Raw genomic sequence first — 24242 nt, forward strand, 5'->3', positions numbered from 1 at the left:
AGAGAAACATCAATGATGAGAGAGAATTGTTGTCGGCTGCCTCCTGCATGCCCCACACTGGGGATTGAGTCCGCAACCCGGGCCTGTGCCCTTGGCCAGAATTGAACCCGGGACCCTTCAGTCCGCAGGCTGATGGTCTATCCACTGAGCCACACCGGCCAGGGCCAGGGCCTTTTTATAAAATGCATGGGGACCCACTATGTTCCCCACTTGGTCCCACCTGAGCTGCCCCGGGGTCTCAGCGAGCAGTGGACTCACTCAAGTCATTGCCTTTATCATCTAAGACCCTGTCAGTCCAACAAGAGAATGCAAGTGGCTGGACCGGAGTCAAGCTTGAATTTCCAGGTCCTATTTCTGCTGGGCTGTCGTCACTCGAACGCTATGCTGGCCAGGCGGGCCTGGAGTTGCTCTGAGGGAAGAGAAAGGAGCCACATGCCAGGGACAGCCGAGTCTGAGTCCCCAGATGTCAGAATCGGTCCCCGTGGCCTCACCACTTCCCACAGACGGACGCAGGCACCGGCCTTTCTAGAGTCAGAGCCGCAGCGACACCCTCTTCACCAAGGTGTGTGGACAGCACGGGCCGCGAGTTGGCTGCCTGGACCGGGACAGCCACCACGTGACCTGGGAAAGTGTCCGCAGCGGTGGGGCGCGGCCAGGACCCCACGCGGTGTCAGAGGTGCGACGGTGTTAACCTGCCCTGAGCAGGCGGGGCGTGCCCCGTGCGAGGCGGCTCCTCTGCGAGAGGCCAGCCCTGGCAGGCGTCCGGGCCTGGCACGGGGTGCTGGCATCTGCCTCGGGGAACTGTTTCCTTTGCACTCGGTCCACAGCGGGGGGGCGGGGGGGGGGGCCCACGCCCAGCACAGGGACCCAGGTGGCAATCCGGGGGCGGGGGGGGGGGGCAAGAAGGGAGTGCAGTCAGCAGCCTTGTTCCCCTTGGTCTCCGCAGAAAACAGGTTCTGTGGGCATCTAACGCGAGCCAGCCAGCCAGGTCATCGCAGCCACTGTCTAGTCCCACCGCCCGCGGGCCCAGAGGGCGTCTTTCATCGGCTGGCTCGAGGTTTTCTAAGTGGCAACTCGAAAAACGAGGCCATTGGCCGCAGCCCAAGAGTCGTGAAAACATGCCGGCTTTCCCCTGGAGCACTGGCCGGGCCTGTGAGCCTGCCCTGGAGCCCACCTCCTGCGGGAAGGACTCGCCGGTTTCAGTTCTGGGTGAACAGCAGCCCAGCCCAGGGACCCACAGCTTCCATGTGGTTGGCCCATCGAGGACCAGGCCCCGGCGTTCTGGGGGGAAAGCTGGGTGTTGCCTGAGCCCAGCCCACTGTCCTCTAATGTACCATTGTCTTTTTTAAAAAAATATTTTTTTATAGATTTCAGAGAGGAAGGGAGAGGGAGAGAGAGAGAGAGAGAGAGAGAGAGAGAGAGAGAGAGAGAGAGAGACATCCATGATGAGAGAGAATCACGGGTCGGCTGCCTCCTGCACGCTCCGCACTGGGGATCGAGCCCATAACCCGGGCCTGTGCCCTGACCGGGAATCGAACCATGACCTCCTGGTTCCTAGGTCGGCGCTCACCACTGAGCCACGCCGGCCGGGCCCCAATGTACCGTTTTCACTGCCCAAGGCAGGCTTCCACGGGTTAGGTGTTCAGTTTCAACAAGAGCCCAGCAGTAAGCCTTTCCCAAGGGCGCACCTGGTGAAGGTCAGGGAACAGGACGTCCACACCCCAAGGCCAGCGGCCCCGGTAGCACAGGCACCAGCCCCGGAGACGCGCAGGGCTTAACGGGGCCATGGATCGTGGGGCCCCAAAGGGAGCGAGTGGCCCACAGCTCGCTGGGCAGCCCGCAGTGCAGTCCGTGGTTTGGGTGCTGCTCAGAGGGTGCCGGCCTGCGGGTGAGCCGACCTAAAAGGACCAGGCAGGAGGCCCAGTGGGGCCATGCTGCCTCCGCTCCCCGAGATCCAAGCGGGTGCCGGCCCCTTGGGGAGCGGTGGCGGGAGGAGGGAGGAGCGGATCCCCGTGGCTGTTGGGGAGACTGCACACGGTGGGTCTGGCCAGGCCCGAGTCCCCGAGTGCCTCAGGGCCTGTCAGTCCTGCTGCTGCAGGAGGGGTGCACTCTCTGCTGTCAGCATCGGGGGGCTGAGGCTTCTGACGGCCACCCTAGCCGTACCCCAGGGCCAGCTGGGGACATCACAGGGTGAAAGGACACGGGCTAAACCCTAACCTCCCCACAGGGAGCAAACGCGGGGACGCCCAGCAGCACTGGGAACGTGTGTGGGCCTTCCTGACGGGGCGCAGCCCCTCTGGCCCCTGAGCTGGGAGGACGGGGTGGAGGGTCCAAGGGCTGAGTCCCCTCCTGTGGCCTCCCCACCCCCCGCTCCCCCTCCAAGGCCTCCCGTCCTGCAGCCCTCAGGCCCCAGGCCAGCTGAGACCCTGGGCCCTTCCGCCCCGCCCGGCCTGCCCGGGCCTTGCAGAGCATCGGGAGGGACGCAGGCCCAGCCACACCGGGACAGACAGAATTCACGGAGGCGGGCCGGGGGCAGTCACGTTGCAGTGAGAAACATTTATTGAGAATGGCTCATTACAGACAAAATAGATTTATGTATAAAATCTCCGCAATGCAAAAGATCCCTTTTGTCCCCACGTGGCTGGAGTGGACAGAGCCACCTGTCCACGTGGCTCAGGGGCTGTGCTGGGACCCAGCTGTGGACAGGGGGTTGGTCTGTAGGCAGACGGGGCTCTTCTTGGCCCATCTCCATCTTCATGATTTCTCATTGCACAATGGCGCGTGGTTCACATCCCCCCCCCCCCCCCCCCCGTGACCCTCCCCGGGCAGATGGCCGCTCAGGGACAGGCAGCTCTCCTGCCATCCTCCCAGACAGGTGACCTGCCTGTGGTCCCCCGAGAAGCCACCCTCCACACCCAGGGACGGAGCGTTTTTAAGTGTCACACGATGGACAGAGGCGCTGTGCCCACCCTCACGGAGGCTGCTCTCCCGCCAGCCGCTCCGGTCTCCCTCCCTCAGCCGCCCTGCCCGTTTCCCACGATTCATCTGTCCTCGCCAGTCTCCCCAGCCCCTCCTGAGGACGCCCACCCCACGCTGCCACACGTGGGCTCCTGGGCATGGAGCCAGGCTCCCCGGGATCCCGGGCCACGCAGCGTTAAGGCAACAGAGACCAGTCTGAAGACCACACTAGCTGCACCCCAGGGTGGCACCTCCCTCTCGGCCAAGGCCACGGCTGGTGCTGAGACGCTGGTGAGCCTGCCAGCCCTTCTAGTGGGCCCACCCAGCCCCGCCAGCCGCCAGTGGGGAGGGACAGCTGGCGGGTGGGGCAGATGCTGAGGGTGGTTTGCCTTGGGGAGGGGGGGCAGCCTTGGGCACAGACACAGGGGTGCAGAACGGGGCTGTAGGCACCCCTGCCCCCTCGCCAGAGGCAGCCCCTGCGGGCAGGATCCACTTCCTTTATTTCTTAGGTGCAGGCCTGGGTGGGGACCCAGCTCACCGTCAGGGTCCCGGGCAAACTCCCCGACCCAGGGGTTCTGCCTGCAGGTGAGGGCCTGGCATGGGCCCCGCGGGGCCTCCTCTCTGAGGAGGGACCTGAACTGGCGCGTCTGCCCGTGAAGAGGTGTCCGTGTTCCAAGTACCTGCAGTCTCACTATTAGCGTCTTGGGGTGAATCTCATCCCAGAAGTGAAAACGTAAATCTCAAATAACCCGCCTCCCTCCCCCCCAAAAAAGAAAGAAAAGGCCACAGTTCTAGCCCGTGCCCACGCCGCGCTGTGACCTGGGCGGGCACCGCTTCTCACCCAGGCAGGAGACCCAATATTCTGTGCCAAAGGTCGTGGCGTGAACACCAGGGTGGGGGGAGGCCGCAGCCTGTCCTGGCGCCCAGCACCCAGCCCTGCGAGACTTGGGGCTCCCCGTTCTCAAAGGACAGCCCGCTGCTGGGACGCAGGCCAGTGGCAGGAGCCTGCCCACACCCCTAGAGCTTGGGCACCTGGAGGGCTGGGGGGAGGGGGGGGGGGGACAGAGTCTGTTCTGCCCAAGGCCCAGCCCTCCCAGGGGCCACCAGCCATGGGGACTGGGCTCCGCAGCACCCCCAGGGAGAAGGGGGGACAGCTCCCAGCGAGGCCGGGTCAGCCAATCTCCACACACACACACACACACACACACACACACACACACACGCACGCGCACACACACACACACACACATGCTGTCCTGACAAGCAACCTCTCTCCCGGGCTGGGTCCCCCGGTCTGAGGGGGGACGGGCCAGGCCGCTCCCCCAACCGGAGTTGGCTTGAGGCAGTACGGGCGCCCTCGGAGCTGGGTGCCCCTGAGCAGTCGGAGTCAGACTGGGGTCCTGGGGGGCTCTGCTCAGCTCTGGGGGTGTCCCCAGCACCCAGCGGGTGTGCGGGCTGAGTGGCATGATGGCACTCACCACTGGTGGGTGATGAGTCAGGTGTGCTGCGACCTCCCAGAATTCCCTGGGGCTTTGTCCCACGGGCTGAGGCCCTTGCTCTGTCTCCGAGCCCCAGCAGCCTGGGCTGGGCCGGGCCTCCTGAGTGGGCCCGGCTCCGCTGTCAGCTGTCCACGTAGACAAAGAGGATGTCCTCGTCCGTGCCGTAGCTGGTCCTGGCCTCCTCGAAGTTACTGACGCTGGTGCTGCACATTCCTGCGGGAGGCGGGCAGGGCGGTCAGCGGCAGGGCAGCACCTGCTCCCGGCACCCGGGGACCGGGCGGGCAGCCATGACCCACCCCGCCACTCCTGGCACACAGTCTCCCACCCAGAGCCCTCCTTGCTGCTGTGGCCCCGGGAGCTGCCCCTGACCGCTCCCCCGGCCAGCGATGAAGTGAGGCCCCAGAGGGAAGCAGCGGGTAAGTCTGAGCCAGGGCGGTCCTTCCTGCCCCGGGCAGTGGGGAGCCCGGACGGGTCCTCAGCCTCTCTGACGAGTGTGCTGACCTCCCGTCGGGGCTGGGGGGCAGAGGTGGGAGAGGAACCTGCAGTCTGTCCAGCAGACGTGCGGTGGGGCCCTGGGCAAGGGGGGAGGCTGGCGGCGTGGGAGGGAGAGACGGCCAGGCCTGGCGATGAGCAGGGGGTGGGGGGCCAGCACAGCCCCAGGCTCGTGGCTGGTGTGCGGCCTGGCCTGAGGATGGCACAGAGGACAGGCCCAGGAGGAGCAGGGGTGGGGAGAAGGCGGGGGGAGGCCTCGGCCCCCCAGGTTGAACGGGAGGAGGTTGGAGGTGCAGGCGTGTGGGCCCCACCCCCACACTCACGGTCGGCGAAGGCCGGGTTGTTGTAGAAGATGGAGCCCGTGGCCCGGCTGTAGCCGCGCAGCACGATGAAGTGGCCCTGGTAGTCGGGGGTGCGGCAGAAGCAGCGGTGGCCGCGGGGGGCGAAGCAGCAGTACTTGGCGGGGCTGGAGCAGAGCTCGCAGTGCAGCACCCCCGAGTTCACCAGCACGATGGCCACGTGGCCCTGCGCCAGGTGCGCCTGGATGTCCTGGATGCTCACCGAGCTGCGGGGGGGGGGGGGGGGGGGGGCGGCGGTCACGGCCCCGCCCCGTCTCTCCAATGACCCCGCTGGGACCCGTCACCCGGCCTGGGGACAGGGCTCCCCCCTCCCCCCGAGCTCCCTGCTCAGTCCACGGCCAAGGGCAGGACCAGTGGAGGGGGCTGCGCGTGCGCCCAAGAACAGGCCGGGCCCTCACGGGGTGGGGTCAGGCCCAGACGAACCCCCCCAATGAGGGCTAGTGGAGCAGCACCCGGGACCCTCCTGGGCGGAGTGAATCATGTGAGCCCAGCGCCTCCATTGGTCCTTCACCCTAACTCGCGTGGCTCCCGCGGGGACCGCCGGCCTAACGTGCGCCCCACTCCGAGCCACGCAAGGCGTTGCCAGGTCAAACCCCACACTTCTCTGAGGGGCAGTTTTTCTTGCCCCCAAGCTCCTGGTGGCAGAGCGCTGCCCAGGAGGGGCCGGTCCGCAGCTCTCCCAGGGCCCGGGCCAGCAGAGCCAGCTCCCCACGCGGTGCCCCAGGCCAGGAGAGAAGGGGCTGGACGTGGGTCCCCTCGGCCGGGCCCGGCCCAGCCCACGGCCACGTCACGTGGCCGCTGGATTTGCTGCCTCCGCCCCGGGAAGCACCTCGTTTCCCCATCTGGTCTTTGGAACAAACCCCTGCTGAGCCCCGAGGGCCTGTACGGGAGTGGGGTTCCTGCCTCGGGAAAGGCGGGGGGCGTGGACGGCCGCGTGTGGAAGCGTCAGGTCCCGTCACAGCCCGGCCAAGGGCCACGGTGCCCGGGGGACGGGGCGGCTCTCACCGGTGCTCCCGTCCTGCTTCCTCACCCGAGGGGCGGGCAGACGCCTCCCCATGCAGGACGGCCCCTGCCAGGGCCACCGGGAAGCACGTGCTGCCTTTCCCCGCAGCTGGTGCTCCTGGGGCCCAACGTGCGTGGAGACCTCCCCGCTCTCCAAATCGCCTAGCGTGTGGCCACACCTCGCTCATAATGGACACCGAAGTCTGAGAGAACGGGGAGACTGGGAAGAGCGGTGTAGGCTGGGAGAGGCCGGCTGGGACCTGAGCCACAGGCCCGAGCGCCGAGCCCGCAGCGAGCCGGGAAGACGGCGCTCACGTCTGGGCAAGTTCCTCCCAGGGTCTGCCTAGCCCCCGCCCCGTGTAGATGAGAAGGGGAGACCCGGGTAAGGTCACAGATGTGGGGCGAGCTGGGAGCCAGGCCTCCCTCCTCCTGGGCTGTCCCCCCAGCAGCCTCGAGGCTCCTCAGCCCTGCCCTCGGGGTACTGTGGTCTGTCCATGCCACTGTCCTGGGGTCGCCCGGGGCTGGCTGGCGTCTGTCTTGCTCACCTGCACCGCCAGCCCCCGCTCAGGGTCGCCCAGGCAGAGGTCTGTGCACAGCAGTCCCCCCCGGGTCCCCTTTCGATGGATGAAAACACCAAGGCTCGGGGGACAAGTCAGTGCCCACAGCCACGCGGGCAGGACGCCCCAGGCTGCCCGACTCCCCCGGCCCTAGCCTTTCTCACCCCATCCTGAGGCCTCGACCAGGCAAGTCTACGGGTGACGGGTGCACACGGAGGGCGGGGGAGGCTCACCATTTCTCCACCAGCACCTTGCAGGCCTGGGCCTGTGCGAACAGCTCGTTGACGCGGGTCTCCTCGGTGTCGAAGTGTTTCCTGTAGAAGGACTGCAGAGAGGACAGGCTGAGGCCCCCGCCCCCGCCGGCCCCTCAGCCCCTTTGGACAAAGAGCACATTATGAGTCCGAGACGGCACAGGCGATGTGGGCAGGGAGCTGTGTGCCCCAGCGGACAGGAGTGCGGAGGCCACACGGAGGCGTGGAGACGATGCTCAGGAGGCGGGTGGGCAGCGCTGAGCGGCTCCCGGGGGGGTGGGGGGGTGGGGGTGGGGGTCCGTCAGCCCCGGTGCGCATGGGCAGGGGTCTGAGCAAGTGAGCAAGAGTGACCGCCCAGCCCCGCTCCGCCCCGCCAGGGCAGGCCCATGACGCACTCGGCTTTACGGGGATTTTAAGGGGCCGGAGCCCCTGTGGAGGCGGCAAGTGACCCTGTTCTTGGGCCCCGGCTCTGCCTTGCAGCCGTGGTGACCACACCGGATGCGAGAGCCCCCTCTGCTTGGCCTGGGGGTTCAGGGGAGAATGAGGTTGCCTGGCTCTGGCCACCGGCAGCAACCCTCTTGCCAAAGAGGACAGCAGCGGCTCTGCCCGCCAAGTTTCAGAGCCGGGCTGACCGCCTGGAGGCAGGCCGCCCTGGCTCTGCTGTGCGGAGGGGGAATACCAGTGTACTGGCCGGCCTAGGTCGCCATCCTTTTTCAAAAAAAAAAAAAAAAAAAAAAAAAAAAAATATATATATATATATATATATATATATATATATATATATATATATATATATTGGTTTTTCTTCCAGAACACCCACTACCCAGCTTGGAGCCGCTGCTCCATGAGAAGGAAGAACATGGGCAGATGGTGGCCGGACGAGGTGAGAGTGTGCGCTGAGCCCGGGGCCTGCCTTGTGCTGGGGGGGGGGGGGGGGGGGGGGGGGGGGCGGCGGAAGGCGGCCGAGATGCTCACGCTGTCCAGGGCGAGTGGCAGGGCCCTCTGGGGCGGGGGTGCTGGGAGGAGCGGGGGTGCTGGGAGGGGTGGGTGCTGGGAGGAGTGGGGTGCTGGGAGGGGCAGGGGTGCTGGGAGGGGCGGGTGCTGGGAGGAGTGGGGTGCTGGGAGGGGCGGGGGTGCTGGGAGGAACCAGCTTGCTGCTCAGATCCTTTGTGTGGGAGGCACCTCAAGGTCGCCCGCACTGACTGGCTCCAAGTCCTGCCCACAGCACATCTGCTCCCTGGCTCCGCCCACCTGTGTGCCCACTCACGTGTCCAGGCCTAGACTGCATGCTCTCCCAACTACTGAGCCTGCGGAAGGGCTGCTGGCCAGCCCCTCACCTGGCTCTTTTTTATTTAAAAAACAAACTTTTTTACTGATGTCAGAGAGGAAGGGGGAGGGAGGGAGAGAGGAACATCGGTGGTGAGAGTCACAGGGGCTCACCTGGTTTTTGTAGCCCTTGTCCACCCCCAGGGTCTGGGTGCAGAAGCGGTGCCGCACCCCGAAGTGGCGCATCAGGTAGGCCAGGTCAATGGTCCAGATGCTGCGGGTCAGCCGCAGCTCCTGCAGGGCCCCCTCGAACCCGCCGTCGTCCAGGTGGCCCAGGTACCTGTGGGCAGACGCCGCTGAGGTCGCTCGTCCTCACGCTCCCCTGCGGCCCATCGGCCTGGCGGAGCGCCCGCTCCCAGAAGGCTCCGTCCTCTGCCACGAGGCCTCAAGTCCTGCCCACACGCGGCCTGGGCGCCACGCATTGCTTGTGGGCCGCGTGACTCTGGGCAAGTCACCCCCCCGCTGGCCTCACGAGCTCATCTCTCCGATGAGGGGCTGGGACCACGTCAGTGGCTCTGAGTTTGGGGCAGAGAATTCTTTCGTTGAACCCTATCGGGCCTGGAATTCCCGGATGGGAAACGGGTGGAGGGGAAGCAGCGCCTGAAACTCCTCATCAGCCTCCGACGGTCAAAGTCCCGGTGAGGGCCACACAGTCCCCCAGGAGCCTGGGGCTGGGAAGGGGAAGGCCCTGGGTCCCAGCCATGGGGTCACTCTGTGGGCCGGGCCTGGGCTCCGAGGACTTCCCTCGCCACCCGCGCCCCAGGCATCCCCGAGAGGACCCCGGGAGGGCCGGGTCCACCCTCGTTAGCTTTTGCAGCTGGCACGGAGCCTCCCACAGGCCCCGACCACGGATGGCCACGTGGACGCCGCATCCCACCCAGGCCGCCCCGTGTGGCGTGGACGGTGGGCCTCGGCCCGCCACTCACCGCAGCACCATCCTGGAGCAGGCCAGGCCGCAGTCCCAGTGGTAGAGCTGCTGGATGATGGGCACGGGCAGCTGCACAAAGTCCCCTGCGTGGAAACACAGGCGGTCACGGGTAGGCACGGCCGCCGCTGCCACCGGGAACCACGGCCATCGGCTCCTGCCCAGGCCCCGCGGGAGCGAGTCAGGGGCCTGCCCGCAGCCTTTCGGCCTCCGACCCGCTCTCCGTACAGCAGCGGTGGTCTCCCCGGAACAAAACCGGTCACACCCCCGGCGGGTTGGGTCCCGCGTCCCTCGGACAGTGCCCCCTCGGCGGCTGCCCAGCAGCCTCTCCTCCGCACCCCCATGTGTGTCCTCCCCGCCCTCCCCAAGGCAGAGCCTCCCCGGCCTGTGCACACCTCCCTCCGCCTGCACCCGAGGACTCTCCCGGCCTCCAGTGACTGCGCGATCTCCTGCCTTTGCTTTTTTTCTTTGTTCCTCACCCGAGGTTGTTTCTCATTTGAGAGAAAAAGAAACATTGACCGGGTGCCTCCTGTACGTGGGACCGAACCTACGGCCGAGGGATGTGCCCTGACCGGGAATCGAACCCGCAACCTTTTGGTGTATGGGACGAAGCTCCAAGTGAGCCACCCGGCCAGGGCTGTGTCACTTCCTCACGACATTACCTGTCTGCCTGCCCCCCACTATGCGCACTCACAGCCCCACAGGCCTCTCTCTGAGCTGTCTTTTTGGGGGGAGCTCAGAGAAGGCAGCGACAGGGCAGCTCACGAAAGTCGCTTAGCGATATTCATGTCCGAATTCCCGAGGCCCCTGGAGGTTTGTCTGACTTCCAAGCCCCCGGGGCCACCGCGGTGTGCAGCCCGGGTTGAGAGAAGGGGACTGTGACGTAGAGTCTGTGCGCAGGGCACGCGACGCTGGGCGGCCTGTCTCAGGAGGCCCTGGCCGGGCAGGGAGGCAGGAGGGTGTACGGTGGCCACCGGCTGGCTGTGGGCTGAGCGACTGACTTCCTCTGGCTGGACTGAGTCTGGCCATCTCCAAAGTGGGGGATTTGGGTCTGATTCAGTCATTCAATCAACAAGCATTTCCCAAGGCCTAGCGCAAGCGTGTCAAACTCGCGGCCCGCGGGCTGCATGGCTCATTTATTTGGCCCGTGTCAGCCTTTGAGTTTGACATGCTTGGCCTGGGATACAGCAGTGGCAGGTCCCTCCCGGCAGGCGGCAACACCAAGCAAGCCCCAGAGAACAGGGAGGCCAGAGAACAGGGCAGGGTGCGCCCTGGGGAGCCGAGAGTCAAGAAGCACAAGGCAGTCCTGGCCGGTGGTTCAGTGGTTAGAGCGTCGGCTTGCAGATCGAAGGGTCCAGGGTTCGATTCGAGGTCAAGGGCACTTTACCTTAGCCCCAGTAGGGGTGCGTGCGGGAGGCAACCAAATCGATGTTTCTCTCTCCCCCCTTCTCTCTTCCATTCTGTCTAGAAAGCAATGGAAAACATATCCTTGGGTGAAGATTTAAAAAAAAAAAAAAAGAAGTACAAGTCAGAGAGGGAACAGCACGTGCTGAGGCCCTGAGGGGGGGCGAGCTGGCGCCAGCCTCCAGGGCCCGCCCGGTCTGGGACTCCATGGATCTGGACAAAGTCCACAGTCTAAAGAACGGAGGTCCCTCCCTTCAGCCGTCAGCGCCACTCATGCTGATTCAGGCACCTGCTCAGCACCGGAAACCCAGCCTGCGCCCTTTCATCTCAGGCGCCTCTGGGGTCTCTCTTGAACTCAAGACCAGCGGGTGCAGAGCCCCGGAGCCTGGCTCCCAGGCATGCACCAACCAGAGGGCCACTCGCAAGTCCTGGCATCCGGACATGTGGGTCCCTTGCCTGGAGGGGTCCCAGGCGCCTGCTCCGTCTGATCCTCCCCAGCACAGATACCATCACTCCTGGGGCCTCCCCTGAGCCTGGGCTGGCCGCGCCCTCTCCTTTATCTGCACACTCACCAGGCCCAGTGCACACTGTGCCTCTAGGGGCCCTAGCAAGGAGCTTGTCTGTGCCCCAGAGGCACGGCTGATGGGGGCCACCGGCTGGCTGAGGCGCCTGACCTCTCCGGCCGTCACAGGCGCCAGCCTGCGAAGTGCTGCGCGCTCAGGGCAGAAACACGCGTGAGGCCTCGGGTCCATGCGGCGGGACGGGCCCTGATGCACCGGCCCAGGCTGACTGAGCCTTCGTGCCCCCTTCCCCGGACCCAGCACCTCTGGCTCCGCGTTCACGGCCTTCGCACATTCGCCTCCTGCAGCTGCCCCGGCTTCAGTCTGAGGGCTTAGTCCCGCCTGTCCTCTGCCCTAAATTCCAGCCCCAGCCCCTCTCCCATCTCTGTGCACAGAAGCCAGCGGGGGCCCAGCCATAGCTCCCCATTGCTCTTAAAATCCAGTTCTCACCCCTTACCACAGCCCGCAGGGCCCGGCCCACCCTGAGCCCCACCTGCCTCGTCTTGGCCCTTTCTCTCACTCATCCCGTTCCTGTTACCCTGGAAACCCATCGAGCTTCATTCCACCCCAGGGCCTTTGCACATGTCGCTCTCTCTGTCTTGAACGCTTTCCCTTGCTGTTCTCAAGACTGGCCCTTCCTGTCATTCAGGTCAAAGTCTCCTCCTCTGAGAGGCTTTTTCCGACTATGCTCTTGGGGGAAGGGAGCCCTCCTTCACAGCACTTAGCAAAACGTAACAAGATAACAGCAACAATAATAAAGTCACTCTGTCTCCACCGGACAGACTATAAGCTCCCCGAGGGCAGAGAATTTGCTGATCTCCTTCACTGTTAATCCCAGTGACTGGTGTCTGATGCCTAGTCGCGACTCAATGAACATTTGTGGGAAGAAATGAACGTATTAACAGCCACTGTGTGCTAGGCTCTAGGGCAGCGGTGCTCAACCTTCCTCACGCCCGACCCTTTCATACGGCTGCTCATGTCGTGGAGACCCCCAGCCATAACATGATTTTCGTGGCTACTTCATAACTGTCATGTTGCTGCTGTTATGAATCGTCATGTAAATATCTGATACGCAGGATGTATTTTCATTGTTACAAATTGAACATAATGAAAGCATAGTGATGAATCACAAAAACAGTATGTAATTATAGATGTGTTTTCCGATGGTCTTAAGCGACCCCTGTGAAAGGGTCATTCGGCCCCCAAAGGGGTCGCGGCCCACAGGTTGAGAACCGCTGCTCTAGGGACACTATGTGATTAAGACCGAGTCCCAGGCATGTGAGGATTCATGTTCTAAAATCATTCCCTGCCCGGGGCTGAGTGCAGGGCGTTCTGTACAGGGTGTGGTCCCCTCAGGGTGGCGTGCCTCCCTGTGACCACAAACTGCCTTTCTGTTTGTCCTTACACAGGCTGTTTACTTCCCAGGCGCTGCTCTGGTATATACCGTACGTCCCTTAGTCGGGAATGCTGCCTCCCACCTCTACATGTCCAAATGCTCCGGTCCCTTTTCCTCTCTGAGCCCCTCCACATGGAGTATCTGAGATGGCGTCCCCCCTGGACAGATGGACGCTATCTCACTGGCAGGTGGGGACAAGGTGGCATTTACCCCCTCCTCGCCCTCGCCCAGGCTTGGTGAATGAAAGGTGTTTCTCCCCAAAGGCCTTCTCCCTTGAGATGCCCCGAGCCTACCTGCCACTGCAATGCCCCCCCCCCCCCCCCGCCAGGCTTCAGGACAGCAGCCCTGTGCACGGCCCCCTCCTCACTCTGTGAGCTGGGCCATCTTTGCTTGGGCTTGGAGTCTGTCCGCGCTCAGAACAGCTGCTCTGAGCTCTGCTGTCCCTTCTCTTCTTGCCCTGGTCCCTGGAGGCCCTGATCCCAAGGCCCCGGAGACCTACACGTCCCCACACGGCGGATCCCAGTCTTGGCACCTGCAGGTCCGCCCACAGGGACCCAGAGAGACTCCTGTGGGGGGTGATAAGGGCAGGCGAGCCCTTCCAAGCCCAAGCCGCTGCTCGCGGTGGGCGCTGGGGCAGAGGGGCTGCCCACCTGAGGGCTAGGTCTGCCCAGACGGCCCTGCTGGCTTCGGTTGGCAGCTGTCACCAAGGGCGGAAAGCGGGACACTGGCCCTGAACACTGAGCACCTCAGTCAGCTCGTCTGTGAAAGCGGAAATAACTATGGTAACCGCGTCCTGGGTGGCTACAGGGTTAGCCAGGCACTGAAGGCAAACCATCCCCCCGAGGGTGAGCCATTCCTCCCTGCCCTCAGGGAAGGCGGGGCCTGGTGCGAGAGCACAGAACCGGGGGAGCAGGACGCAAATCCCAGGCCAGCAGCAGACCCGACTCCTGGCTGGCACCACTCCCTGGTGGGACACCAGGGCCCCACGGACACCCGGACACCAGGGCCCCACGGACACCCGGACACCAGGGCCCCACGGACACCCGGACACCAGGGCCCCACGGACACCCGGACACCAGGGCCCCACAGACATCCCGACACCAAGGCCCCACGGACACCCGGACACCAGGGCCCCACGGACACCCGGACACCAAGGCCCCACAGACATCCCGACACCAAGGCCCCACGGACACCCGGGTGTCCTGACCTTCCCCCGAGCGGGCACCTCACTTGAGTTTTCGGCACTAGCGCTGGGCACAGTCGCTGCCTCGCCCCTCCCTCCTGGAGCAGCACCCCGAGCATCAGGGCGCGGAGGGTGCGCTTGCTGTCCGCCCCAAAGGCACTCAGGCCACCCTGGGGCACAAGGAAGCAGAGGGCGAAGAGCTGCAGACAAAACGCCGCGTCCGGGCGGCCCGGGGGAGGGCCCTGCAGGGCTCTGCGCTCTCAGCAGTTCCCGGTGCTTCTAGGCCCCGGGTGCCCCCGGGTCAGGATCTGCCAAGGCGCTCCCGCAGGACTTTGCGCTTTGGGGGAAGGGGGCGCCCCTGCCTCACAGCCCGGGGGACCCTCCCACCAGGATCGCCATCGGAGCTGCGGCGGCCCCGGCCCTGGGAGGACCAGGAATGGCCCAGTGACCGCGGCTCGGAGGTGGGGGCCGAGGCGGCCGTGCACACCTGGCCGGGTTCGGCTCGAGCCTCTATCGCTGCTCGGCAGGCGGCGGTCGGCCCAAGGTCGCGCGGCCGGACCCTGCCCCGCGCTAGGACGGGGCTCCCCGCGTTCCCCGGGGCGAGGGCTGGGCCCTCAGAGAGGCACTAACCGGGCTCCAGGGACGGCCCCGCTGCCTCCGCCTCCGTTCTCATGACCCGGGCGGCGCGGGGCGCCCATGGCCCCGGCCTGGCGCCGGCTGCAGCTTCGGCTTTGGCTGGGGCGGAAGCGGGGCCGGAGTGTGTCGGGTTCCTCCTCCTCCTCCTCCTCCGCCACCGCCGCCCGCCTCCGCCTCTGCCGCCAACGCGGAGGGGAGAGGGGGAGGTGGCGGCTGCACCGCCCCCGGCCCCGCCCCGGCCCCTTCCAGGCCTCGGACCGGGGACTCCGCCCCTTCCCTACGCCCCGCCCCTTCCCTGGGCCTCCCGTTCCCTCCTCCGGACTCCCATTGCTAGAGGCTCCGCTTCCAGCGCTAAGCCCGCCCCGGCCATTCGCAGCCTCGGCTTCTGGTGACCTCACCCCTTCCCCGATCCTCCCGCAGACGCACGGCCCCGCCCCCACCCGAGCCCCGCCCCCTATGAGTCCCGCGCCGGGGAAGCCCCGCCCCTGTCCTACGCCCCGCCCCGGAAGCCCGCCCCTCTCATGAGTCCCGCTCCGGAGCCCAGCGCGCATTGGCTCCCCAAAGGCGCTCAGCCTCATGTCCAAGCTTGGTCCTACCCCAGACAGCGCCGGGTTCCAGAAAACCGAACCCTATTTCGAATCCCTTCAGGAACGACCCTCCTCCCCCCTTACTCTATTCCTGTCTCCCTGTCCGTACGGTGAAATACCAGCCTCGCTCAGGGCGCCCCAAAGGTTGACTTGTGAAGGGGGTCCTAGCCTTCGGCCTCACCCCCTGCTGCCCCGATCCGCGGGCCCAGGCCCCAAATCCCTGCCTAGTGCGGGGTGCTTGAGAACGCTACCCCCGTCCCCTTGCCGGCCTGAGGGTGGATATTTCCGGCGGCACCTGGACCTCCCCTCCTCCCTTTTCCCCCCTACACCCTCTACCCCCGCCCCCCCCCCCCCCCGTCATCAGCCCTCTCTTCCGGGGCCGGAACGATCGTGCCAGAGCCCAGGTTTCCCAGCCGGCGGGGTGAGGAGGACGCTCTCCACTAGGAAACGGAAGGGGACGGGCTCCGAGCGCGGCGTTTTGGGAGCGCGAGGTATTCTGGGAGCGCGGGACCGCCATTCGCTCGCCTCACGCCCTCGCAGTCGCCTGAGTCGCCGCCGCTGCACCGGGAGGGAAGAGGAGGCCGGAGCCGGTGAGGAGAGGCCAGGGGCCGGCGGGGGTAGACCGAGGCCCCCGTGAGCGGCCGGCGACGGAGAAGGACGCACCGCCGTGGGGCGCTGCGGGGCTCGGGGAGGGGGAGAGCGGGAAGTCGGGCCGCCGAGCATCAGCGTGGCCTCCGCGGCGCCCGCTGGGAGCCCATTTAGCACCCGCCCTTGGCTTTCCGTACGTCCCCGGGTCGGTGGGCTCCAAGCGTGCAGGCCGAGGCCGGGAAGCCATTTCCGGCCGATTGCCTCGCCCCCCTGCATCCTTTTACGACGTCCTCGCATCGTGGCCTCCGTCTCCCTCCAGGCGCCGGTGCCCGCGGGCTTTCCACGCTGTTACCTGCGTTTTACCACGTTTCCCTGCTGCTAAGCCGTGTCCGTTTCGCAGGGGCCGTTGCCTTTCTGTTGGCGCCTTCCTTCCTTACTGTCCGTCTTGCAGCGGCTCCCGCTTCCACGTGTAATTCCTCAGGGAGCCTGTCTCCCAGCCGCACGCGCCCACGATGAGTCTCCGCCCTCCGCCGCCACTCGTTTCGGGAATAAAGCATCCACGGCTCGTCCGTTTTTCCTTAGCCGCCAGGCGCTTGCCCTGTGCTGATGCCTTTCTTCCGAGATGAGCGCCTCCTGCTTAGGGCACACGGTTAACGGTGTGCGCGCTGATGTTTGCTTTTTAGCCTGGATGGTGACGTGGGGGTCAGAGGGCGTCGGAGGGCTTGCACTCAGTGCACGGCCTCTTGTAGAGGTGCCTGTCGGTTTATAATTTAAATAGCTACAGGTAGACAGCGGCTGCCGCGTTGGGCAGCTCGGGTCGATATCATGGGTCCCCGGAAGGGTGTTGGTTACCCACCACTGTGGGTGGGCAGTCCATTGTAAGGTCCATGCGTTGCAGCCCCCTGGTGCCCGACACGCGCAGAATTGGTTATTTGATGGGGGTAAAGGGCAGCAGGGAGGGAGGCATGGGCTGTGCCTGCTCGGGCCCTGGACGCTGAGCCAACTTGCCCCTCTCGCTGTAGAGCTCGCTTCCTGCCAAGATGTCTATCGGCGTGCCCATCAAAGTCCTGCACGAAGCCGAGGGCCACATCGTCACGTGCGAGACCAACACCGGCGAGGTGTACCGCGGGAAGCTCATCGAGGCGGAGGACAACATGAACTGCCAGGTAGCCGTGCGCTTCCCGCTGTCGGGCCCCGGTTCCCGTGAGCAGGGATTTGTCGAGCGCCCCCTGTGTGCTAGGGGCGGTGTTGCAGGTCCACAGGGTGGGCAGGGATCAGAGCCCCCTGAGATTCCGGAAGAGCCAGCCTTGTCCTCTGTTTTCTTCGCTCCTTCATTTTCTCCCTGGTCTGGGGACCTGCCTCAGAGAGGGCCCTCCGCCCTTCCGTTGGAGTCCCCCCGGGTTGGGCCATTATCCGTTTGCCGCCACAGGTTTGCATAGCGCTTTGCAGGTAACAATCTTCTATTCACATACTGTGTTTATTTGCCGTTTTTCTTGGAGACGTGAGTCTCGTTTGATTAGAGCAACTACCTTTTGAGGTAAGTGGGTCTGGGGAGAGTGTTGTCCTCCCTTAGTAGGGAGAATACGGTTAAAGGGCTCACCTGTGAATGTCACCCTGCCGTAACTGATGGAGCAGCTTCCTGATAGGGTGCCCTTCCCTTGGCACTGTTCTGCCTTTTGCTAAAATCATGTGCATTTGTGTAACATTGCAAAGTGTATCAGCACACTCTCCTTTGTTCTTTCAACCATCGGTTAAGAGCGTGGACTTTGTAAACAGATGTTGGTTTGGATCTTATATGACCTTTGGCATGTTGACCACCTCAGTTTCCCCATCTGTAACATGGGATGGTGTTACTTTTGGTCCTGTGGTACAGATGCCAAGATTGAAGAGTCCAGCCGGCCGGCATGGCTCAGTGGTCAAGTGTCTACCTATGACCCAGGAGGTCACGGTTCGATTCCCGGTCAGGACACATGCCTGGGTTTCGGGCTTGATCCCCAGTAGGGGGCGTGCAGGAGGCAGCCGATCCATGATTCTCTCTCATCATTGATGTTTTTATCCCTCACTCTCCCTTCCTCTCTGTAATCAATAAAAACATACTAAAAAAGGCGGGGGCGGGGGGGGGGGCTGAAGAGTCTAGTGTGGGCAGAAATGGCCTGATGGCTGGCCCTCGTCCCCTTGCGGGGGTCAGTCATTGGCTGGCAGTCTGGGGAGGGAGTGGCCTCTCTGGATCCCACAGGTGCAGCTGGAGGTTGTCGGCTCCCTGTGTTCCTTATAAACTGTTGTTCCTTTGAAGGGAGATCTCAGCAGAGTACTCCCCAGGCTGCCACGGGTGCCACCCACACCCCAGGGCTGTCCTGCAGACCAGACGAGTTATGTGTGTGCAGCAGTTAGTTCAGCCCCTTGCACGTGATTTAACATATGGTGACTTAATGCTTCCCGGGTGAGAAAACTGAAGGTCAGCTGGATAAAGTGACTTACCCACGGTCACACTGGATCAGGTGTCTTTTTTTAAATATATTTTTGTTGATTTCAGAGAGGGAGAGAGAGATAGAAACATCAGTGATGAGAGAGAATCATGGATTGGCTGCCTCCTGCACGCCCCCTACTGGGGATGGAGTCTGCAACCCGGGCCTGTGCCTTGACGGGGAATCAAACCATGACCTCCTGGGGCATAGGTCAACGCTCGACCACTGAGCCACAGCAGCTGGTCAGATCAGGTGTCTTAACTGCTGGTTACTTCCCAGGGTTATTCATTTATTTGTGATTGCTTGTAGCGTTGAGCATCATTCCTGCCAGGTTGACCCGCTGGGGCAGGGAGGTAGGCATCGGTGATGGCAGGTTTCTCTCCTCTGTCGATGCCGTGGATGGAGATGGGGAGGTGGGCGCTCTGTAGGTCCTGTGGGGCTTGCCTCCTCTGCCCTGGTGAGGTGCCACTGTCATAGATCCAATCCGGTGGCTAAGGCATCGTTCATTGTGAGGTTCTTTAGTTTGGTGAGTAGAGGGGGTTAGGGAAGCCTGATGTGTTTACTCAGCAATTTTTTGGACCTCAGGCTGCCCCTTTGTGCTGTGAGGGTGTCGGGCCACGTGACCTTGCTGGTCTCAGATGCAGCCAGTGTGAGGTGAAGCACGCAGACCCTGGGGGTGGCTGTCTGGAGTCAGGGTGCGGCCTGCCACCCAGTGTGACTCGGAGTGGGTGTGGGGCTCTCACCCTCTGTTCCCTCCTTTCTAACCAGGGATGGAAGTAGCGCCTCAGCCCAGGACTGTGGTTGTGGAATAAATAAGCAGGTGCTTGTCAAGCAGCAGGGGCCAGCCGCGCGCCTCCCCCGGGATTAATCTGCGAGGGCTGCCGGAACAGTTTGCACTGTCTAGTAGCCCCTCTTAGCCAAGGGGGGGGACGTTCCAGGGCCCCCTCCACCCCCCAGGAAATGCTTGAAACCGATAGTATCCTACACACTCATACCTATGATAAAGTTTAATTTGTAAACTATGCTAATTTAGACCAGACGTCCTTTCAGACAACCTTCTGGACGAAGCCAGGGCTGTGATGGAAGCTGGTGCCGGTAGCCAGGGGAAGGAAGGCCTACTCTTGCATGAATTTCGTGCATCGGCACTCCAGTAACTAATAATAAACTAGAACAGTTGTAACAATATACTGTAACAAACGTATGAATGGCTTTGAGACCGTGATTAAGTAGGATACGGGTCACTTGAACACCATGACAGTTGACCTGATAAGCAGGTGGCTACTAAGGGGCTGACAGCTGAGCAGTGTGTAGATTGTGAATTGGATGGACACAGGGACGAGTCACGTCCCGAGTGGGACAGGGCCGAGGGCATGAGATTTCATTATGTTACTCAGAATGGCGCGCAGTTTAAAGCTTATGAGTCGCTTATTTCTGAAGTTTTCCATTTTTTTCGGACCATAGAGAGCCGTGGGGACTGCTGTGCTGCGATCTCCAAGACGCCGTTTCCCTTGGGAGCCGGACGGCTGTGCCATCTGTGTTTCATTGTGGTTATTTGGGAGGTTGAGTAAACTGGGTGTTCTGCCCGGCTTATATTAAACCCTAGTTCACTCGAGTTCCTGCCTTTGTCTTACGTGGGAATGTAGCTCAGGCTTATTAAGGCGCCGTGTGGTGGGTGGGCAGCGGACTGCGGGCTGGGTACACGGCGCCGTCATTTCCGATGGCGCTCCCGGGGAGCGTGAGAGTAGCAGCAGCCGTTCTCGGGCTTCTAATAGGAGTCAGATGGTCCTGGGCTCTTTCCCGCCCCGGCCAGAACACACACAGTTTGTGAAACACGTAGTTTACGTCTGTTTGATCTTACACAACAGCCTCTGTCAGGGATTTGCAAGACGGGCTGGGAGATTGTGACCAGAAGGAGTGAGATGTGCAGTTTATGCTGAAGGAGAAGTGATTGGCAGCCCAGCCCCCAAAGGAGACTTTTTCCCTTTAATTTCATCTGCTTCCCCCAAAATAGCCATTTTAGCTGTCACTGTTCGGATTTTCCATTTACTGAGGTCCTGTCGTGTGCTAGGCAGCAGGAACATTCAGACAGACTCGTCTCATTTCATTTGCTCCTGGGTGGTTCTAGGCAGTGTGTGGTGGTCTGTGCGGAAGAGCGGGCTCCGTCGGGGGCCTGGGCTCACACCCAGCAGGCCACACGGGGGCAGTGTGGCCTCAGGCAGGGAACAGGGAGACAGCTCTGCCTCTGGTGGCTGTGCCGCTCCCTCTCTAGTGGGGATGGTGGCAGGCTCTATCTCCGAGGGTGTGTGACATAAAGTGAGTTGCTGTGTGCCATCTCCTGGGACACTGGCTTTGTTATGGGGTGTTTTTCCTCACTTTGTAGGTGAGTGAACTGAGGCTCCGGGGAGCCAGGAGACTTAGCAGGGTTACATCCCTGACAAATGGTGGGGCTGGGCCTCTGCCCTCTGTGGGGTCACAGGTGGGGCTGGTATTGTGAACCTTGGCCGGGTCCACGTTTCTCAGGCAGTCTAACCCGCACCCCTGCTGTTCGTTTGTGGCACCAGAGGTGAGGATGTTCTTCGAGGCAAGAACAGGTGGCAAGGACGTAGACACTGGACATTTGCTAAGAAACGGGGGGTGTTGGGCCTGGAGCCGAAGATGATGAGAAACTTGAGCCCTGAGGGTGTAACAGGGTCAGTGGTTGCAACTCTAGAAACTGTTCAGCTCACAGATACAGGGCGGGCGGCCCTGGAGTGCTCGTCTCTGTGCTCTGGGTGTCAGGCACGGGCTGGTGGTCAGCTGGCACTTGAAGAAGAGAACGAGTGAGTCTGAGATGCCAGCCTTCTGTCAGGGACCCGGGAGACAGCACCCCTCTCTGCAGTGGGGGTGGCCTATTCTGAATAAATTGTAACCCTCTTTCCTCCAGAAGACTCATAAAATCAGCTCCTTTTCCTGGGAAATGTGGTGCCCGTTGAGATTGGCGCTAACAGGCTTATGTCCCCTTCCCATGCCACGCCAGCCTCCTGGCCGACCTCACCTCTCGGCTCCCTGCCTCCGTCCCTCAGTTATCCATGTAGCATGTTCATCTTCCCCAAGTGCTGCCCTGACCCTACACCCCTTTCCTCTGTCCATGAGCTTAAATGACCCATAGTGTCTGGGGGAAGACCCTGTCCTTCGTCCCAAGTCCACTGCTGCAGTCCTTGCATCTGTAGGTTCCTGCCTGAGTGCCCTGTCTCTCTGGGGGCCAGCCCCTCCTTAACCCTCCTGGTATTCCAGGCCCTTCATGCTTCTCAGTCCCTAGTCACTCAAGCCAGGGGAGTGGTCCAGAGTGCACTCTCGGGGGATAGAACCTCATCTGGCGCCTGCCTGTGGCCTCCATGGCATTGCAGCCTGTGCGGGCAGATGCAGGAGAGGGCAGAGTTGGGACAGGCAGGTCAGAGCTGTTCCAGGTATCACCACTGAGGGCGCCTCGCACGCTGATGGGGCAGAAGAGCAGAGCTGGTGCCCTGGAGCCCGGCCGCTGGCTGTGAGGCGACTCCCTGCATTCTGGCTGTTGGACTTTGGACAAGAGCTTCGTGTTTTTAGCTGTAAAAGTGGTAAAGCTCATACCCACTGGAGGTGCTGTGAGGACCGTGTATGTAAGGGCCTAGCACAGGCCCTGGCTTTGCCTGTTCCTTTATTTCATGATAGTAGCTGGTGCGTTTCTGGACCCCCACCACCACCAGCCAGGGCTCCTCCCCCTCTGTGTGCCCCTGTTCTCCACTGGCCTGTTGGCCCTTGCTGATGAGCTGGTGATTTTCTTCCAGATGTCCAACATCACAGTCACATACAGAGACGGCCGAGTGGCCCAGCTGGAGCAGGTGTACATCCGTGGGAGCAAGATCCGCTTTCTGATTTTGCCTGACATGCTGAAAAACGCGCCCATGTTAAAGAGCATGAAAAACAAAAACCAAGGCTCGGGGGCTGGCCGGGGGAAAGCTGCGATTCTGAAGGCCCAAGGTAGGTGTTCCTGATGCACTGGCTTTCACATACGGGTTTAACGGTGCGGGGAGTCACTGGTTCTCTACCAGCATCTTTAGCTGCTGTGTGTGTCTCGTGAGGTAGCTTGGGGTTTAAAGATACGATAAAGGAATCCTTTAAAATGCCTTCCCAAACGCTGATCCGTTCCTCTCGCCCTTCCTAGACAAGAGGCGGTGATGGGGAGATAGAAGCTCTGGGCCTTTTGTCCTGGACAAGGAATGATGGCAGAAATGCCGGCTTCCCTGCTAGGACTGCTGCTCCCCCTGCTCTCCCGGGAGCGCATGCTCATTGTCACGGTGACACCACCATCTCCAGCAAAAGGCGAAGCCGGTGGCTCTGCACCAGGAGGCACTTGGCAGTGAGCCGCCCAGGTCCGCTGGCTTCCGCCGGAGCCACCTGTGCCTTTCCGAGCCCTGGCCCTGGTGCTGTCAGCATGTGGCTGGTTCTCAGGTGGCTTCTCTCCCCCGTCAGGGCAGCTCCAGGCTCTAAGCCAACGGTTCTCAACCTTGGCTGCACATTAGAATCACCCGGGAATCTTCTTAAAATCCTGATTTCTGGGCCTCATCCTCCAGAAATTCTGTTTCTTTGTTATGGGATGGGGCCACAACATTAGTAACAAAGAAACAGAATTTCCGCAGGATGAGGCCCAGAAATCAGGGTTTTAAAAAGATTCCCAGGTGATTCTAATGGCAGCCAAGGTTGAGAACCACTGCTCTAGGCGGAGAGAGTGCGGCTCCAGTTTGTAGCCATGAGAATATTTTCCCCGTCCCCTGGAGCCCCTGGCTCCCCGAGACCCGTGGTCACAGAGAGCAGCAGGCTCCTGTACCACTTGTATGGTTGTGTTTTCTATGAGTTTGTTTTCTTTTTGTGTCGCTATTGTAAGACGTTTCATACAAGCAGAATTGCTCAAAGGACAATGAAACCCCTCACCCAGATTTAACAGACGTTAACATTTAACTGTTTGTGTTCCCACATTTTAAGTGAACTAAATGCATCTGCCCTGTTTCATGGGCTCGCGCTAGGCCAGCTCTGGGAATTCGTCTTTCCGTGGTTCTCAGACTCGCTCCCCACACGACCTTTGCTCTCGGTGCTCTGCCCGTCAGCCTCTTGCGGAGAGCGGTGCCGGCCGGAAGGCCGGGGTCTGGTGCCCGCTGCCGCTCGGACGCTCCGTGTCAATGCTTGTCCCTCTGCTTCCCATTTTCCTTCCTGAAAGGCGATGGGGGCGAGCGTGGTGTGGGGCCAGGTGGCCTTTCAAGCCCTCCCTGTGCCCGTGTCCCAGAGCTCCAGGCCCTGGGGCGCGAGCACTCGCTGCCATGCTGACTGGACTGGTCCTCTCTCCCCCTTCTAGTGGCCGCGAGAGGAAGAGGACGCGGAATGGGACGCGGGAACATCTTCCAGAAGCGAAGATAAATGTCTGCTGCTCAGAACTGTCCCTTGTCTTTGCAGATCCTCTGGGTTCGCTGGCGTGTGTGCTCTGTGTATGGTCCTCACTGTTCTTTTGACATCTTTCTTTTTAGATCAGGAGAAATATTCAACTAAATAAAGATGGTGGCTGTTTTTTCTTTTTGTGAAAATGCGGATTATGTGTTCATTTTGGAGTTTGGCATTCTGTGTGCTTTGGCAGCAGGTTAAACTCTGACACCCTGGAAGATCTCCTGGGACCAGGCCAGGACTTTGAAGCAGCACAGTTCTTGATAAAAGTTGAAAGCGCTGTTCCAGGCCAGTTGGCTGGCTAAGCCCTCAGCGCGCGCACAGGCTCTCATTTTATCTGCAGACATGGGCGTTGCGTGGTGCTGTGTTCAGGTCACTTTTATGGAAACGTCATCAATTGAGCTTGAAAAGCACCATATGGGTGGTCCTGGCCCGTGATAAAGTCCAGTCCTCTGACCTCTGAGCCTGGAAACCCTGGTGGCTTCGCATTTGGCGGGAGTAGTCTAATATTAAAAGGTAATTCAGAGAACCGTAGTGACCGTCTATGGCTCCCCTCCTGGCTTTGTAAGCAGGTTTGTGGGGACGGATTCTCGGGCGTCTATCAGA

The 24242-nt window shown here is 62.1% G+C and overlaps 2 protein-coding genes across 6 annotated transcripts; one reads left to right on the plus strand and one right to left on the minus strand.

Annotated features, from left to right (window-relative positions):
• Positions 1-2529: 2529 nt before the first annotated feature.
• On the minus strand, positions 2530-14769 carry GUCD1 (guanylyl cyclase domain containing 1). Of its 5 annotated transcripts, XM_059676508.1 has the most exons (8): positions 14543-14769; positions 13380-13488; positions 9371-9455; positions 8559-8724; positions 7101-7192; positions 5273-5514; positions 4195-4670; positions 2530-4138 (listed from the first exon to the last, which is right to left on the minus strand). In XM_059676508.1, the coding sequence occupies exons 3-7, from the start codon at positions 9379-9381 to the stop codon at positions 4579-4581; spliced, it is 603 nt and encodes a 200-aa protein (XP_059532491.1). In that variant the 5' UTR covers positions 9382-9455; positions 13380-13488; positions 14543-14769; the 3' UTR covers positions 2530-4138; positions 4195-4578. The 5 variants fall into 5 exon arrangements, with proteins under 5 accessions (XP_059532491.1, XP_059532487.1, XP_059532488.1 ...); XM_059676504.1 differs by lacking the exon at positions 13380-13488 and having other exon boundaries at positions 14543-14767; XM_059676505.1 differs by lacking the exon at positions 13380-13488 and having other exon boundaries at positions 4191-4670; positions 14543-14767.
• Positions 14770-15567: 798 nt separating this feature from the next.
• On the plus strand, positions 15568-23779 carry SNRPD3 (small nuclear ribonucleoprotein D3 polypeptide). Its single transcript, XM_059677176.1, has 4 exons — positions 15568-15725; positions 16746-16889; positions 21992-22184; positions 23554-23779. Exons 2-4 carry the CDS (start codon positions 16764-16766, stop codon positions 23613-23615), a joined length of 381 nt encoding a protein of 126 aa, XP_059533159.1. The 5' UTR covers positions 15568-15725; positions 16746-16763; the 3' UTR covers positions 23616-23779.
• The last annotated feature ends 463 nt before the right edge of the window (positions 23780-24242 follow it).

The sequence above is a fragment of the Myotis daubentonii genome, chromosome 19 (assembly GCF_963259705.1).
Source record: "Myotis daubentonii chromosome 19, mMyoDau2.1, whole genome shotgun sequence".
NCBI classification, from domain to species: domain Eukaryota; kingdom Metazoa; phylum Chordata; class Mammalia; order Chiroptera; family Vespertilionidae; genus Myotis; species Myotis daubentonii.

Bases quoted from the DNA above. Each gene is read 5' to 3' on its own strand.
- SNRPD3 (XM_059677176.1), top strand. From the start codon at position 16,764: ATGTCTATCGGCGTGCCCATCAAAGTCCTGCACGAAGCCGAGGGCCAC. The intron at 16,890-21,991 runs GTAGCCGTGCGC...ATTTTCTTCCAG, and splicing joins AGGACAACATGAACTGCCAG to ATGTCCAACATCACAGTCAC. The intron at 22,185-23,553 runs GTAGGTGTTCCT...TCCCCCTTCTAG, and splicing joins TGCGATTCTGAAGGCCCAAG to TGGCCGCGAGAGGAAGAGGA.
- GUCD1 (XM_059676504.1), bottom strand. From the start codon at position 14,585: ATGAGAACGGAGGCGGAGGCAGCGGGGCCGTCCCTGGAGCCCG. The intron at 7,193-8,558 runs GTGAGCCCCTGT...TCCTCTCTGCAG, and splicing joins ACAAGGGCTACAAAAACCAG to TCCTTCTACAGGAAACACTT. The intron at 5,515-7,100 runs GTGAGCCTCCCC...CCCCCCCCGCAG, and splicing joins AAGGTGCTGGTGGAGAAATG to CTCGGTGAGCATCCAGGACA.